The 16,168-nt window shown below is 50.8% G+C and overlaps 2 protein-coding genes across 4 annotated transcripts in view; one reads left to right on the forward strand and one right to left on the reverse strand.

Moving 5' to 3' along the window:
* Nucleotides 1–238: 238 nt before the first annotated feature.
* Nucleotides 239–5,492, forward strand: LOC147222080 (uncharacterized). 2 transcript variants are annotated; one of them, XM_086168693.1, is made up of 6 exons: nucleotides 239–463; nucleotides 635–679; nucleotides 3,326–3,533; nucleotides 3,602–4,686; nucleotides 4,767–4,984; nucleotides 5,076–5,492. In XM_086168693.1, the coding sequence occupies exons 2-6, from the start codon at nucleotides 671–673 to the stop codon at nucleotides 5,143–5,145; spliced, it is 1,590 nt and encodes a 529-aa protein (XP_086024819.1). In that variant the 5' UTR covers nucleotides 239–463; nucleotides 635–670; the 3' UTR covers nucleotides 5,146–5,492. The 2 variants fall into 2 exon arrangements, with proteins under 2 accessions (XP_086024819.1, XP_086024820.1); XM_086168694.1 differs by lacking the exon at nucleotides 3,326–3,533 and having other exon boundaries at nucleotides 244–463.
* Nucleotides 5,102–16,168, reverse strand: part of LOC147222081 (low-density lipoprotein receptor-related protein 1-like) — a 75,581-nt gene continuing 64,514 nt past the window's right edge. The window contains exons 59-89 of one of the 2 annotated variants that reach the window (XM_086168692.1): nucleotides 15,953–16,140; nucleotides 15,469–15,674; nucleotides 15,196–15,384; nucleotides 14,967–15,115; nucleotides 14,681–14,774; nucleotides 14,485–14,601; nucleotides 14,284–14,403; nucleotides 14,023–14,145; nucleotides 13,086–13,211; nucleotides 12,879–12,995; nucleotides 12,338–12,444; nucleotides 12,132–12,264; nucleotides 11,923–12,045; nucleotides 11,722–11,844; nucleotides 11,403–11,540; nucleotides 11,180–11,317; nucleotides 10,977–11,096; nucleotides 10,634–10,899; nucleotides 10,377–10,558; nucleotides 10,190–10,296; nucleotides 9,995–10,114; nucleotides 9,739–9,915; nucleotides 9,520–9,660; nucleotides 9,110–9,445; nucleotides 8,835–9,018; nucleotides 8,640–8,747; nucleotides 8,481–8,554; nucleotides 8,271–8,364; nucleotides 8,100–8,138; nucleotides 6,676–6,820; nucleotides 5,105–6,590 (exon numbers count right to left, since the gene is read on the reverse strand). In XM_086168692.1, the coding sequence (XP_086024818.1) occupies nucleotides 6,450–6,590; nucleotides 6,676–6,820; nucleotides 8,100–8,138; nucleotides 8,271–8,364; nucleotides 8,481–8,554; nucleotides 8,640–8,747; nucleotides 8,835–9,018; nucleotides 9,110–9,445; nucleotides 9,520–9,660; nucleotides 9,739–9,915; nucleotides 9,995–10,114; nucleotides 10,190–10,296; nucleotides 10,377–10,558; nucleotides 10,634–10,899; nucleotides 10,977–11,096; nucleotides 11,180–11,317; nucleotides 11,403–11,540; nucleotides 11,722–11,844; nucleotides 11,923–12,045; nucleotides 12,132–12,264; nucleotides 12,338–12,444; nucleotides 12,879–12,995; nucleotides 13,086–13,211; nucleotides 14,023–14,145; nucleotides 14,284–14,403; nucleotides 14,485–14,601; nucleotides 14,681–14,774; nucleotides 14,967–15,115; nucleotides 15,196–15,384; nucleotides 15,469–15,674; nucleotides 15,953–16,140 (4,425 nt within the window). In that variant the 3' untranslated portion in view covers nucleotides 5,105–6,449. Of the gene's footprint in view, nucleotides 6,591–6,675; nucleotides 6,821–8,099; nucleotides 8,139–8,270; nucleotides 8,365–8,480; nucleotides 8,555–8,639; nucleotides 8,748–8,834; nucleotides 9,019–9,109; nucleotides 9,446–9,519; nucleotides 9,661–9,738; nucleotides 9,916–9,994; nucleotides 10,115–10,189; nucleotides 10,297–10,376; nucleotides 10,559–10,633; nucleotides 10,900–10,976; nucleotides 11,097–11,179; nucleotides 11,318–11,402; nucleotides 11,541–11,721; nucleotides 11,845–11,922; nucleotides 12,046–12,131; nucleotides 12,265–12,337; nucleotides 12,445–12,878; nucleotides 12,996–13,085; nucleotides 13,212–14,022; nucleotides 14,146–14,283; nucleotides 14,404–14,484; nucleotides 14,602–14,680; nucleotides 14,775–14,966; nucleotides 15,116–15,195; nucleotides 15,385–15,468; nucleotides 15,675–15,952; nucleotides 16,141–16,168 lie in introns of both variants that reach the window. The other variant, XM_086168691.1, reaches the window with a different exon arrangement.

The raw sequence follows: 16,168 nt of genomic DNA on the forward strand, positions 1-16,168 counted from the left end.
TGAGATGAGATGAAATATTGCACAGTTTCTGAATATTGCACAGTGAAATGAAATGCAATACCATATTATATAATTATTTATCTTACAGTATTTATTACTGAATAAAAAGCGTATAAAAGATGTGCACAGCCCTGCATATCTGATGTATTTATAATATATCAAATATATTTTTTTATATAAACGTGTGTGTGGATGGGGTGGGGGGGGGCGAGCACAAATACCGTGATGCTCAGAGCAAAGCGCATGTTGATTTTTTTTTTTTTCAGTTTTCATGAAAACCAAATATTTTCATTGTTTTAAATGATTAAAAAGGAAAAATAAATATAGACGGTAGAATGGTCACGTGTCCCACGGGCGGGGTCCTGCGGCCGCGGCTCTGATACGTCATTGGACGACACTTTCACTTTCGTTTTCTTAGAAGCCGTCCGTTTGGCTGCGCCTGAACAGATTTCTTCTCACGAAGGTTCGTATTTACCTGCCCAAAGAGACGTCAGGTTCGGAGTAGGAAACGGAATTTCAAAACAAACTTCACGACTGTACTTCAAAAGTTAGAATTTCCGGTGTTTTCTTTTGTCAGATAGTGTTTTTTTGTCGAATACGTACTCCGGTAATCTGATCCGCTCTGGTCCGACAGGAAGAAGACGACGAATTCCTGGGGAATAAAGAAGCTATGGACGATGTGAGTAAACTGGTTTGACTCCACACACACACACACACACACACACACACACACACACACACATCACATCTCCTTCAGGTAGACTACATCACCTAAATGCTCCAACCTAAGCTCTCAGTTGTGTCTCCAGTTGTTGAAGCCTTATGTGAGGCTCGTCTTGCAACCGGTCAAGTGTTTGAGAGTTGCTGGAATTGGGGAGTGGGCAAAGGTTGGGTTCTCACCATTGGAGATGGGAGCACATCCTATGTGGCTTGAATGATGAAGCTCGTGTTGCGTCCCTCAAGCATACCTACAAACAACATTGAGCATCAGTCCATCTGACGCTCTTTGCACCTCCAGAACATTCCTAACAAACCCCTCCTCCAAGATAACTCCCAATCAATTTCTCTTACTGTCAATACATGATAGTACAACTTAAAACCTGTTTCTAGCCTCGCTACCTTTCTACCTGGTCTCCCGGACACAGTATGTCCACCTTCCTTCTCTGCATCATGTCAACCAACTCTAGCTTTTCCTGTCCTCATCCCAATATTCAAAGTCCCTCCTCTCAGTCCCAGACTCTTTCATTCTCCTCTTCTCTCTCTGCTTCTGAACACGTCTTCCTCCTCTCCTACTTCCACTCTCAGTAGCCCAATTTCGACTGGTACCCTGTAGGTCCGGGATGGGCAATTGATTAATACAAGGGGCCTTATGAGAAACCTGATTGACTTTGGAGGAACGAGCCAACACTAACAAGAAAGCGACACACTGGTGTAATATAAACAGAATACATGTTTTTTTATCGTCTGTGGAGGTTCTCAGTCACCCAGGTCGTGGTGAATTCTTTTCAAAATCTTCTTGTGGTGGCAAAGGAGCAATTTTTGGGAATTATCTGGATTAGATAATCCCATAAAGTTGCTCCTTGGTCCCCAACAGACGACAACGCCGCTAGCATAACAACCCCCTTAAACCTAGTTTCTTCTCCATTTACTGTACATAAGGGGCCATAACCTAGACCTGCCAAAAACCCTGAAAGTTATATTCAGGTCATCAGAACTGAAGAAGCCTCTTTTCATGTGAAGAAATTCAAGTGCAGCTGCTATGACAAGAAGAGTTAGACCAGAATGTTTCGTCATTGATGTTCTGATTGACCCCATGTGGGCCGGACAGCGACACCCAAAGGGCCGCATATGGCCTCCGGGCCATAAAAGGCCCAGGTCTGCTGTAGGTTATCAGCACCAATGGCGGTTGTTGTTGACCCCGGCCTCGACCCAGGCCTGGTAGGTTCGCTTCTCATATTTAGTTACGGCGTGGGGTTTATGTCGAATGTCCTTCATGACGCAACCCTTCGCATTTATACAGGCCTGGGACTGGCTCAGGAAGACACTGGCTTGTGCTCCTCTGAGGCTGCACTATATAAATGAATTATTTTAATGGTAGAGAATAGAAGTTGACCATCGGGCAGTACGTCATTCACATCAGTCATTGTCAGATAAAGAAAAATAGTTTCAACAGTAGCTCTGTGATTCAGGGACTTCAGCTGGAGTTTGGACAGGACAGCTGTCACTTAGTTTTGAAGGGTCTCCACCTTCATGTAAGGGAGGAATATATTCAGTTTTCCAAATTAAATTGAAGATATAAGCAAAAGGTTTGCCATAATATCTGCAGCCACATTCAGGGGGTATGGTTGTCTTGACCTGCAGATTTGTTTTTGGTTGATGTCTTTTAGGGCTTTTTGCACTGGTGTGACTGAGATGGGTTTGAAATCAAACAAATCTGGATTTGCACCAGTTACTGGGCTAGATGAGCATGAGTCTGGGGGATTTGAATACAAGCTGTCAAAAATGGAGCCGAACTGATAAAGCGTTTGTTAAAGTGATAAACAACGGACATGTTGTCTTTTAAGTCAACTTTGATGGATTATTTAAATAAACTTTAAATAAAATTCAGTTTTAGACTTTCTAATCATTGGGGTACCTTGGAATTATTAAGATGAGAAATTATGACGAAGACCAGTGTGTTTACTGTGAGCTGAGCATTGCAGTATCACGCTTCAAGCCCCGCTCCGAAAAGCTGTGCACTGCAAAACTTTCTCATCGTAGGCATTAATCCTGACTTACTAATTTAAATAAAAGAAAAATCAAGTGATTTTATTCATTTTTGTTCAGTAGGTTAAAGTGTTTTATATTTTGTGTTCCTGAGGTAATGTTGGTGATCAATTTTAGTATTATTGTTTATTAATTTTATTCGTTTATTTTTCAGTATCAAATGGTTCAGTCGGTCAAAAAATATTTATTGTTTATATTAGGATTTTTTTTTTAATTTCAGGCAAATAAATCTTTTCTGTCACAGACTAAAAAACAATTTTAATAAGTTGCAAGTTGATCTATGTTTCTTTCTTTTTTCTTTTCTTCAATGTTAATAATGTGTTATGCATAGGTGTACATATTAGAATTTTAGAGACAAATGATACTATTCATAGTTGAGGCGGAGAGTGGGGTGGTGCAAAACATTTCCTTCTACTTTGGGGGTAGAGGGGACGTAATAGAAAATAAATTTGCATATTTGTTTCATTGCATTGACTCAGATGTTTCTAATTGTCTTTTTTTTTTCAAAAGAGGAGCTTTTTGATGTGATTAGCCAATCACATTCTGGTTACCCTTCTAGGATGTGCCGCTAGCGTCCCCGAGGGGGAAGGTGCTAAGGATCCATCTTACTCAGCCAAGAAACATGTCTGATTTCCAAGGGGACATGGTTAAAAAGCTGCAGCTCATGCTGCAATCCTGGTTCAACCAGCACTTACATAGAACTGAGTGCAAGGTTCTGAGTGTCTTGCCCAACATGACGGCTGAGGTCGAGGTCATAAACATTCCAGGTGCAGTATGATCACGTCCAACCTCATAGATCCAAAGGTTCTGTCATAACGTTGCTTCTTTTGTCCAGACGTCAAAGACCTCCAGAAGCTCAACGGGGCGGAGCTGACCAGAAATGAGAGATCAATCACTGTCGAATTCATGGAGTTGTTGGACGACTTGGACTTTGAGCCGCGTCTGCAGCGCCTCGCTGCTCCTCCACCAGAGCTTGATCAGCAGATGGATCAGCATGATCGCAAGATAGAGAGCAGGTACGACGTGAAAGTGTCCTCCAAGTCGAAGGCGTCCTTCCAAGAGGTCCGGAGTGGTGGGAATCCGAAGCAGGCCCTCAATGAGATCATGGAGCTCCTTCAGGCAAACCAGGTCTACAAGCACATTCCTCTCCAGGATGTGGATCCGCAGGCTTGGGGGAAAATGCTGGAGGCCATTCAAGGAAACAAGGACAGGCTTCTTCTCACCATTTCAGTCAGTGGTGTGACCATACATGGAGAACAGACAGGCGCCAATGCCATCTTTGAATTGCTCAAAATCAACAGAGAATCTGCAGCTGCAACCTTGGCCGCACCCCCGATGTTTAGCATGATGATGGATGATCCTCTCTGTGATACAGGTCTGTGCATGGAGGAGTGGCGATGGCAGCTGCTGATGTCTCAATACCACGATGCCGTAATGGCCATCGGTCAAAAATATGACGTGGGCTTTGACAAATTGGTAGTCGGCGCAGGCAAGGTCGCCATCAAACCTTTGGGAAAGGATGTGCTACTGAAGAGCCATGCCATCAGAGCTCTTCTTGCCCTCCACCAGAAGATAGCCACCGCTCCTCCATGTGATCGTGGTGGCCATCCGGCGGGTGCCACCTCAGCAGCAGCGGCAGCAGTGGCAGCAGCCTCCCAGTCAGATTGTCCCATTTGCTTGGAACAAATTAAAGACAACAATCGGCTGAAGTGCGGACACGAGTTCTGCGCATCGTGCCTGTCCAAGTCAGTGGAGGCCATTGGAAGTGTCTGCCCCGTCTGCAAAGACATCTTCGGCAAGATCACGGGGAATCAGCCCGAAGGGACCATGTCCTATAACGTCATGGATTACCGACTCCCCGGTTTTCATCACTGCAAGACCATAGTCATCAGTTATCGAATCCATAGAGGCAGGCAGACGGTAAACGCTTTGATAGAAATATGGTGTGGTCGTTTGGTTTCTTGTCTCTTCCTTGACCGTCTGTTCATTGGCCCTTTCAGAGCCAACACCCGAACCCGGGGAAGCCCCATGCCAGCACCCACAGGATCGCCTACCTCCCTGACAACAAGGAGGGCCGAGAGGTGCTGAAGCTACTGAAGACGGCGTTTGACCGCAAGCTCATTTTCACCATCGGGCAGTCCAGAACCAACGGGATGGAGGACCAGGTGACCTGGAATGACATCCATCACAAGACCTCCTTGGACGGGGGGCCGCAGAGGTTAAGACTGCTGACCCTTTCAGACCTGCGTAGGCTTTCCCTCCAAAACCCTTCAGGTTTGGTCACTTTCTCTTCTTTGTCCCCCCCGCAGGTACGGGTATCCGGATCCTGACTACCTGAAGAGAGTCCGGGCTGAGCTGAAGGCCAAAGGAATTGAATGAGTCCCTTGCCAGTTTAGGATTTCAAACAACCCCCGATGTGAGGGGCATTTCCTGCCTCTCCATGTCACAAAAACACACAGCGGGACATTGTTTCTGTACAACTTTTTAAAATTTTATTTATAACAATATCTGGTTTATTTAGTTTGTAAAGTACACCAGGAAAAACTAAACGTGACGTCTCTTTCCAGGAGAGAGCCTTCGCCTCCATGCATTGTGTACTACTGTATAAAAGCTAAGTGTCATCACTCATTTAGAAACAACAGGACGAAGAAGGACGGTGTGTGTGTATGTGTGGGGGCGATTAGAAACACGTGACTCGATTCGGCGAAAAAATAAAACAAATTCTCAGGACGGTGATTGTACTTCTTTCTCCGATCGCGTGGGCGAGCAGCGGCGGGCGGCGAGCGGGAAGCCGGTACGGGGCGGGTGTCACTTCTCCACGTGCACCAGGACGTGGATGAGCGTCTCTGACAGAAGCAGCACTTCGGGAGCGAGGCTGAGCATCCCAGCGTTAGCAGCAGCAGGGCGCCGAAGAGGAGGAGGAGGAAGGGTTAGAGACCACCGGTGAAGGAAAGTGATGCAAAGTGACGTCTTAATGCACTTCAGACTACTCAATGGTTTCACGCACACACACACACACACTCATAAAAGGCCCATCTTCATCCTCTACTCCGCACCCTGGAGCGTTCCTCGGACCCCCGGCGCCAAACCACCTGCATCTGAACAAAGCAATCAAGAAGGCGGTGTCCTTGGCGAGGAGGAGGATACACAAAGGACGAGTAAAACGAACACATGCACCTACTCGCCGTGACTTTGAGTTGTTTTTTTTTTGTTTTTTTTTGGCCCACCCCCTCCCATCGACACAAACGACAAATAGTTGGCACTGGTGAAATGAAACTTTTTTTTTTTCCTTTTTTTCTATACAATTCATACAAAAATAATAATAAAAAAAAAAAATCAAAATTGCTTGGATGCTGGACGTCTCGCTCCTCTTAATTTTTCTGGCGTTCCCGTTTTGCACAGAGGTAGTGGCTATTTAGGTTAAAGGACAGAGTGTAACTTAAAAATCTCTCATAGAAAATGTTATTGGCTTCTGACCAGAGGAATCTCAGAGGAACAAAATATAATACTGCAATCACATACAAAAGTAGTCCTTCATTTTTGTACATTTTATACAGTGTTCACACTTCTTTTTAAATCAATTTACTTTGTCAATTTTTTTTTATCATTATTATTATCATCATTATATATTTTTTTTTTTTGTCTTCGGAAGGCAAGAAGAGGGGCGTGTTTGCAGGGGAGCTCTATGCCAGCGGGTCTACCAGGGGCTCCTCGTCCCCGCGGGAAAGCAGCTCCTTCTTCTCGTCTGTGCTGGCCAGCGAGTTGCGACTGTTGTGAGCTCCCATGTACAGAGTGGCGTAGACCGGGTTGGTGAAGTTAGTAGGCTGGAGGGAGGGACAGAGATGTCACACGACCTGCAAGAGGCCTCGGGGGGGCAGAGGAGTCAGACACCCCCAAACCGCCACCTACCTTGTCCGGATCCAGAGTGAAGTCGGCGTCCAACAGCTCCCCGGCGTCATCGTCTGGCTCCCCCTCGTAGATCTTGTAAGCGGGGTTCCCGATCTCCACGTTCATGGCCCCGTTGGTCATCCTCTGGTGCTGGAAGCCCTTGGCCCTGCGTGAAGAGGAGCGCGGGGTCAAAAGTCATGGTCTAACACGGGCAAGGGAGGCCGAACACTGCCGAGCAGCCATCTCGCAAACAGGCCACGACACAAATCCAGCATTCGTTGAGCCCAGGAAGTATCCGGACAGCGGACTCGGACGCCGGTGTCCGTTTTTTGCGACCGAAACCTCATTGGCTGAGCTGGAGCAGCACGGGACCCGCCTCCGAGCAGAGGCAGAGCAATACATCCGTTAGCTTGAATGAGCGCCATGTACTGCCGCCGAACGCTCTCCAACGTGGGCCCAACCTGTTAGCCAGTGAAGGCCAACGCTAAGGCTGATGTGGCCTCTGGGGTCCCCCTAAAATCAGGAAAAAATTCCCCTACAATATAATCATATTAAAACTAGTTGCCACTATTCACTAAAAAAGAAAAAACTCAATTTGATTGCATACCCAATTAATATTACGACAAAATATATATAACATTTCTACGAGCCATAATACCAAATAACTCCCCCTGGGTGATGGGTAACTGCTTGCTCTACCTGCTTGGGAAGGTGATTTATTAATGATCGCTATTAGGATTATTTATATACTTACTTACAGGAAGGAAGGGTATTTATATTATATTTCAGATTATTTTGTCTTTGTTAAGCGTGTAAATTGGGAGACATGTTATCTTATAAATTAAATACAACAGTAAAAACAACGCTATTCCATGTCTTTCATTATATATCAGCCATAGAGGGGGGCGCCATATAAAATCTGGCCTAAGAGGCCAAATACGCTCTGACTTCAGGCAGCCAGACTTGTAGAAGAGGGTCCCGGCGCCTCTTCGGCTCAATAATTTAGATAACGCCCGTCTCCGAACAGCTCGTATCAGCCGGGCCCTGAGGTCCCCACTTCCATTTTCCATAACTGAGCTCGGAGGAATGCTGTTGCACAGACCAGCTCTCCCCGTGAGAGCCGACGCCACAATACAACCCACAGCGCAGTACAGCGTAGTGCAGGACACCAAAATACAGTACGCCCGATCATGATGGACACTCAGTATGAGATCTACGGCAAACAAAGAACAAAGATCTATTCGAGATATTTTCATTTTCTCGATAGATCTGCCTTCTGGCCGCCGAACAGGAACGATAGCACATTAGCCACAGAAGCTACAGCTCCCACCAGGACACCAGGCACCGTCACAGGACAACAACCATGACTCATGGGTGAGACAGATGAGAGGTTTGGGATGGAGAGGGCAGAGGGGAGAGAAAGCATAAACCCCGGCAACTGTTACCGCAAGCGCCTGGAGCCGGTTTTGCCGGGCCGGCTAGACCTGAGGAGCAGAGGAGACGGCGTTACAGGGGGATGAGGGGGAGTCGCATTGCAGGCAGTTCCAGGGGAAGGAAGGAGCAAAATCTTACAAGAAGAAGGAGATGACAAAATAAACTCAAGGGCCGAGACTCACCCTCTCATCCGTCGCTTGTACCAGAATAACGCTCCGGCAGCTAGCAGGACCAGCAGCAGCAGGACCAACACGGGAATTACGATGGAAGCTGTGCCTACACACACACACACACAAACACACACGACAATATGGCCAACCTGTCAATTGAAAGCTAATGCTACATATATGTAGCGCTGCACAACAAATGCTACATCGGGAGCGTCAACTCACGCCCGCCCGAACTCGAGCCGCCGTCGCTTCTTGCCACGGACTCACAGCGGTGTCCAGCCCAGCCCGGGGAACATCTGCACACACACACACACACATGAGTATAGCTAACATTGCATGCCAGGGATAGTCGGAGGTATTCCAAACAGGAATGCTGAATACCTGCACTCTGGAAGGTGTGTGTTGGCGTTAATGGAGCACTGGCCGTTAGCGCAATACTCGTTGGTGTCACACGTGTAACAGCTGGGCTGGATTCTCCCGTTGGTGCACCTTGGGCAGAAGCAAGCACAAACCGGTTAGATGTTGGCGTCGGTGTGTTTGCCCTCTGGTTGCCACGCCCACCGCTTGGTTCCTTACCGGCAGGTGAATTCACCCGAGGACGCAAAGCGACCGTCAGGTATGCACTCGCCGTCACGACAGTAATGGCACTTGTCGATCTCGCACATGCTGCCAGTGTACTGGGGGAGGCAGCGGCACAGCTTGGAACCGCTGGCACTCTGCAGGCATGTGCCTCTGTTCAGGCAGTGGCCTTCACAGCTTCCTGGACACACACACAAACACAAGTGCATCAATATTCAGCTAGCAAAACTTCACAATCGTCCATAGGTGGGCGTAGTTGCGGGGTCACTCACGGTACTGGCACTGGTCACCCAAGAAGTCGAGCGGGCAGCTACAAGTGGGCTGATTCCCGGGGCTGACGGTGCAGTTGCCCCCGTTCTTGCAGTAATCCTTGCAAGTGTGCAGGTTGCATTTCGGCCCCGTGAATCCTGTCGGGCACCGGCAAGTGGGAGAGCCTATCGGGGAAGGCGTGCAGGTCCCTCCGTTCCTGCAGTAGTCCCTGCACTGATCGATCTCGCACCGGTCCCCCCCGTAATTGGGCTGGCAGCGACACTTGGCTTGCTTGTGGGCGTTGAGGAAACAGCTGCCACCGTTGAGACATTGCAGTGCGCAAGGGCCGCTCGGTGGGGCTGCACGGCATTGGGTTATTCAGACGGACGTTTGCGTGCGTTTTGTGTACATGTAGCTATCATTATAGACTTACAGAGAGGGGACAGCGTGGGTGTGGGAAGCTCCACACATGTGCCGTTGTCCAGGGTGCGTCCGTTGGGGCAGGTGCACACTGGCCCACTGGGGCTCAGCAGACACAGCCACTCGCATTTCTTTCTGTCGCAAGGGTTGGTCACTAGGGAGAAAACACAAGGCGCTCAAATGGATATTCACGAATTAAAAATTCCCAATCGCCTTCCTGTATGCAGCGTACTTTCGGGCTGCTTGTTGCGGTGGAACAGAACCAGGTCTGTGGCGTGGTTCATGCCGGTGGTCAGGTTTTCCATGTGGCCTTTGCCAAACTTGTTGACCCTGAAGACGCGGTTGTTGACATAGGTGATGCCGTAGATGTAGTCCTCGAAGACGTCAATACTGAAGGGGTGGTTGAGCTCTGTTGGGAAACACAAGAGGTCAGGGGGGGTCGGGGGGTATCTTAGGCAGGGTTCTTTCATGAGAAGGCGCCACTCAACTGTTTTTGATACTGTCCGCGGCCACGACCACATCACCGCCATTCAGCCTCACACTGCCGATCAATGAGAGCTTGGCGTCGGCCCAGTACAGACGCTGGTTGAAGTAGTCCACTGCCAGGCCTGCACGGAAAGAGGGCGAGTTTTAGGAGACTCGTGCTGTTTGTTTTTCACCAACAACACCCAAATGTGTTTTACCAGTCGGCCACTGGATGTTCTCTTCCACCAGTGTCTCCCTCATGGTTCCGTCCATGGCGGCAGTCTCGATCTTGGGGTGGTTCCCCCAGTCGGCCCAGTACATTTTCCTGATGGTAAAAGAAAAAGGAACAATGTCACCGCAACAAACTCTCCATCAGCTTCCTTGTCAAAATGGAGTCCTCCTCACCCTCTCGGTGGGTCAACTACGATGGCGTAGGGCTCGTCGATCATGCCGGAAATTAGCGTTTTGCGGTGTCGTCCCACACTTATCTGAGCCACCTCAATGACGTCCCTCCCGGAGTCGGTCCAGTAGAGATTTCCCGCCACCCAGTCCACAGCTATTCCTCTGGGCATCTTGAGATCTGGAATCTGGCATATAGAAGGAGAAGCTGCAATGACCGCCTCCAGAGCTGGGTCCACCCACGGGTCCACCCCTGGACTCACCTCCAGGTTGGTGACCCTGGAGTCACTCTGACGCCGGTTGCGATTGCTATTTGGGGAGGAGGAAGACGAGGGCAAGTCATAGAAGGAAATGCGCCCCGTGTGCCAGTTGGTCCAGTAGATGCGGTTTGTCTTGACATGCAGGTCCATGGCGTCAATGCGCACGTTGGCGTCGCCCTGGAATATTTGCTCATAGCGCCAGTTGGGCATGAACGGGTCCAGGCTTCGGATCTCGTTGTCGTCGGCGATGTAGAGTACATGTCTCTGAACTGGGGGGCCGGAAAAAGTGACGTCATGTACAACCTCGGTGAAGCTGTGAAGTCCCCTCTTTGGTAGAAGTACTCACTGTCTGCCTTGCAGGTGTCATTGATCCTGGTGAAGTACTTGTGGCAGCTGCATTTGTAGGAACCCTTTGTGTTGTTGCAGATGTGAGAACACACTCCAAACTGCCTGCACTCGTTCTTATCTGTCAACAAGTAATGGCTGCTGGTTAGAAACCAAGCTGCACAGAAGACAGCGGCCATGGCGTGGCCAACATGAGCGCTGTACCTTCACATCTGTTCCTGCCATTGGACTGGAAACCCGGCCTGCAGGAGCAGAAGGAGTTGGTGCCATTCACCATGCAGTGAGCCTCGTCGCCATCCCCGCACACTGTCCTGTTACTGCGACAGTCATTCAGCACCGTGTCTGCCGGCGGCGAGGAAAACACAGCTTGTTTAACACCAAGACACAAGGACTGGCAATGGGGTGGCGCCCGCGAGTCTATGCGCACCTTTCTTGTTGCAGTTTGTTTCGTCCGAGCCGTAGTCCTCGCAGTCATTGAAGAAGTTGCAGCGCAGCACGGAGCTGATGCAGCGACCGTTCGAACACCGGAACTCGTCCTTTTGACACGTTGGTGTGGAGGGAGGAGCTTAAAGACACAGATGCCAAAGGGGAAAATATTACAAACAAGAACCAACGGCCGGTCTCGATCCGGTGGTTTAGTGACATCAACGTGGCCGAGCAGAATACATTGGGCTTCACCAAAGATTTGCATGGATCGACCGAATTTTCGAAAGGCGTCGAACCCCAGGGTTGTCTTAAAAACTCACGGCAGTTGCGCTCATCGCTGTTGTCGCCGCAGTTGTTGACGCCATCGCAGCGTCTGGACAGGGGCAGGCAGACGCGGTCGTTATGGCAGCGGAACTGCCTCGTGGGGGGGCACTGGAATTTAGCTGTGGGGGAGGGGGCGCAAGGGGAGGTTAGAGAGGCATACATGCACCATCCAATGCGCTGCCCTTGCCGATCCTCACCGCACTCCGTTGGGTTTTCGTCCGAGTTGTCGCCGCAGTCGTCCTCGCCGTCACACTTCCAGCCAAGGGGCTTGCACAGAGTGTTGTTGCACTGGAACTCATCCAGGGGGCAGTGTCTCCCCACTGAGGTGGGGAAAAGAGGGGTTGGCAACGGGGACGGTGGCACCGCCGCCGAGTCCCTCCCCAATGCAACACCCCGGAGCACTTACCTCCGCTGTCACACTCCTCCTCATCGCTGCCATCCATGCAATCGGCATCAGCGTCGCAGCGCCAGCGGACAGGGATGCAGTGGCCACTCTTGCACTGGAACTGGTCGCTGTCGCACTTCACGTCACAGCCGTTCTGCCGGGAAAAGGATCTGAGTCCCTTTCAGGCCCCTCTGGGGGAGGCCTGAGAGGAGGAACCGGAGTCATACCTCATCGGAGCCATCGGCGCAATCGTGGTCCCCGTCGCACTTCCAGCGCCCGGCGATGCAGCGGCCATTAGTGCAGGCAAACTCGCTCTCAGAGCACTGGCGAGGCACTGAGGGCAAAGAGGGAGGCCATTTAGGAGGCTCGCTTAACGCGAGGAAGGGGGGAGCGGCGAGGAGAAGCAGGAGAGAAAGGTGAAGTGGAACAAAGTAACGAACTGGATGCACTGGAGGAGGCCGAAGAGAAGGAGAGGCTCACAAAGCAGTAGACAAGCTGGGGAGGCAAGGGGGAGGCGGCAAGGGAGAGGGAAGGGAGGGGGGCTGAGGTTGTGGAGGGTCGAGCAGAAACTATGAAAACACCTACCTCTGGCTCACAGCGACCGGCCAGTGTGAAATGCAAAATAGACACGAGATGGTATGAGATGTTCAAATGGCCTCAGGACTGTCTGAGGGAGAGCCGGAGCTCCTCCTGACTTCAGTCCAGCGAACACAACACCGATCGGAGGACGCGGGTGAGGAAGCGTGGCGGCTGCCATCTGGGACCTACCGCACTTATCTTCATCCGAGTTGTCGCCGCAGTCGTTGTCATAGTCGCACTGCCAGCGGCCTGGGACGCAGCGGTTGTTCTTACAGCGGAACTGGTATGGCTCGCAGGTGCGCTCATCTGAGCCACACACACACACACACACACACACACGATGAGTTCATACTCCTCGACACCGTCCAGACTTCTCCTCCTCAATCTTTCTCCTACCGCACTCCTCCTTGGGTTCATCCGAAGCGTCTCCGCAGTCATCCTCTCCGTCGCACTTCCAGCGCGCTGGGATGCAACGACCCGAGTCCTTGCACCGGAACTCGTCCACGCCGCACGTCATCTGAGCTGTGACACAGAAGGAGAGCGGGATTTAGAGAGAAAGACTTGACGGAGGTGGCGTTCGTGAAGCTGCTTGCATCAGTTATTCATCTTCTGGACAATTTATCCGGCTCACGGGCCAATCACAACTGCCCGTGGGTGAGAGACGGGGATTAACTTGGATCCATCAATCAGAGTGATTATTCACCCTGTCATTCAAACCCGCTGACTTTTTTTGGGCTTACTGGGGGGGGGGGAGACCGAGAATCTGGAGAAAAGCCACGCAGGCACGAGGGAGAACACACTAGCTCCGACCCGCGGAGGCCGGAACAGGTCCTCTCCACGCAGCGCACAATGAGCAAGATTTATCTATTACTGAGATGAAGATGTTGAGGATTTTACTGAGGGTCAAAAGTCCAGAGCAATGGATAGGGTGGATAGGAGGTGGAGAAAAGAGTATGAGCCACAACGAAAGCAAGGTGGAGAAGTGAGAGCAACCATCTGGTTTGGAGACACTGAGGAGATGACTCGAGGACAGGATCAGAATTGAGTCCATCAGAGGGACAGCATGTGTTAGAGGTTCTGGAGACTGGGATGGTTTGGACATGGACAGAAGAGATATGGTGAAGATCTGGAAGACCAGAGAGGAGGTTTAGGGATGGATGAAATGAGGACAGGAAGTTTGTAGGTGTGAGAGGAAAGGGGTTAGAAGGAGGCAGGGGATTTGATGAGGCGACCTCAGAAGGGAGTAGCCCAAAGGAGAAGTAGTATCAAATATGATCGTCCAAATTCTGGGGACAGAGAACTAGATTCGTGCCGCAGAGTCCTGGGGTCTTACTGCAGTTGGTCGGCTCGTCGGATCCGTCCACGCAGTCATTGTCGCGGTCACACACCCAAACTCGGGGGATGCAGCGTTTGGTGATGGCGCACTGGAACTGGTTGGGCGCGCATGTCACCTCCGCTGCACAAAACACAATGCAAGACCGAGGTAAACTTGGAGCGGTTGAAGTGACTCGTAGTCTTGGAATTGAAAGATGGCGGCCAGTAGCGACGAGGATAGCTAAGCGTCAATGTCAGGAAGAAGGAAGGCTCGACTCACGACAGTCCTTCTCGTCCTCTCCCTCGCCACAGTTGTCCTGGCCGTTGCAGCGGAAGATGCCAGGGATGCAGCGGCTGGGATGGGTGCACTTAAACTGGCTGGGCAGGCACACATGGATGTCTGGATACCGGTGGAGGGAGGGGCTCAGAATCGGCAGAAACAATACAAAAGGTCCCACAGGTGCAGGAGGGCACTACATACCACAATTAGCCTCGTCTGAGTTGTCCTGGCAGTCGTTGTCGCCGTCACAGATGTAGGCGGGGTTGGTGCAGATCCCCGTGCCGCACTGGAACTGGCCCGGCCGGCACTTGAACTCAGCTGCAGGGACGAGACAGACTCATGTTACCCGACACGGCAACACTAGCATGTTGAATGATGCTGAAAAGGCGCAGCTCACGGCAGTCCGCCGGCTCATCCGACCGGTCCCCGCAGTCGTCCTCAGTGTCACACTTCCACCAGAAGGGGATGCACTTGTCATTCTTGCAAACAAACTGAGAGGGGGCGGAAGAGCACTTGATTTAAGATTTGTGCCCGAAAAGAAAGCTCAAGACGATCCTAGTTGATCCAAGAACACACACATCTGGGTCACCTCCAGGTTATGAACACCTGCAGGTGTCTTACTCATCAGGTAGTGATAATACTGTCACCCACTGAATCAACTAGAGGGTCTATAGAGTGCACACCTGACTCGCAGTGCAGTTGGACAGGCAGTGTTTGCCATCAGCTGCCAGGTAGAAGTTGGTGGGGCAGGCACACTTGTAGCCCCCGCCAGGCGAGAGCAGGCATAGGTTGCTGCAGCCACCGTTGTTGGTCTGGCAGGGGTGTCCGACCACTAGAGGGAGAAGACAGATGAATGTATGGGTGATTTACAACGAGGGGAGGGGGAGCAGGGGAGTGAGGAAGACGTCGTACTGTCGGGCTGGCGGTATGGGTGGTAGATGTGGACGTCCATGGGCCTGTGCAGCGTGCTGATCAGCATGGTCTTGTTGACTCCCAGGGTCTTATGGGCTCTGTTGATGGACTTGGTCTCCCAGTCTGTCCAGTAGATGTACTCCTCGAACAACGTCATGGCGAAGATGTGGGGTATGTCCTGGGCCAGAACTGCGGGATAACACAGTAGAGATGACACATGGGGGAATCCACGATACAAAAACATCCCCCCCCCTTGTGTTGCGCTTGTGCTACCTGTGTGCCTGTTGGTCCCGTCGAGACTGGCGAACGCGATGTAGTCCTCCCGGGCATCTGCCCAGTAGATGCGGTCGTTGATGAAGTCCAGGGTCAGGCCGTTGGGCCAGGTGATCTTGTCCTCCACAATCACACTCCTGTTGGTGCCATCCATCCCGATCCTCCCAATGTGGGGGCTGTCACCCCAGTCCGACCAGTACAGGTACCTGCAGGGGGCAGGCAGCGGTCCATTTACCTCTTTTTGTGATTGGAGGACCGAGTCCATTGTCTCAGCTGTCACTGATCCTCTGAGATTGCCAGATATTTCATCTGCTAGCCACTGCTGGCCACTGCTTCCTCGTGCTACTTATTTATCAAACAATTATCATTGAAAAATATTGTCCCTGTCCAGATCATTCCTATAAATGGTATGCATCTGCTATGCGTAAGAGACCATGGTCAAGCATGGTCCTGCATGGTTAATAACATGTCACACCGCTCTTACCCATGGTGCACGTCCACAGCAACCGCGCGCGGCTCTTTCAAGCCGCTGTTGACCAGAACAGTCCGGTATGCTCCATTCAGCTTCGACACCTCAATGGTGTCGCGGCCTTTATCGCACCAGTACAGGTTCCCACCCACCCAGTCCACTGCCAGGCCATCTGGGTTGCTTAGCGACGTGCGGTGGAGGACCTTGCAGAGGAGAATAATGCGGTTTATT

The sequence above is a fragment of the Fistularia commersonii genome, chromosome 21 (genome assembly GCF_037954325.1).
Source record: "Fistularia commersonii isolate RoL2024-O1a breed Wild chromosome 21, RoL_Fcom_v1.0, whole genome shotgun sequence".
NCBI lineage: Eukaryota > Metazoa > Chordata > Actinopteri > Syngnathiformes > Fistulariidae > Fistularia > Fistularia commersonii.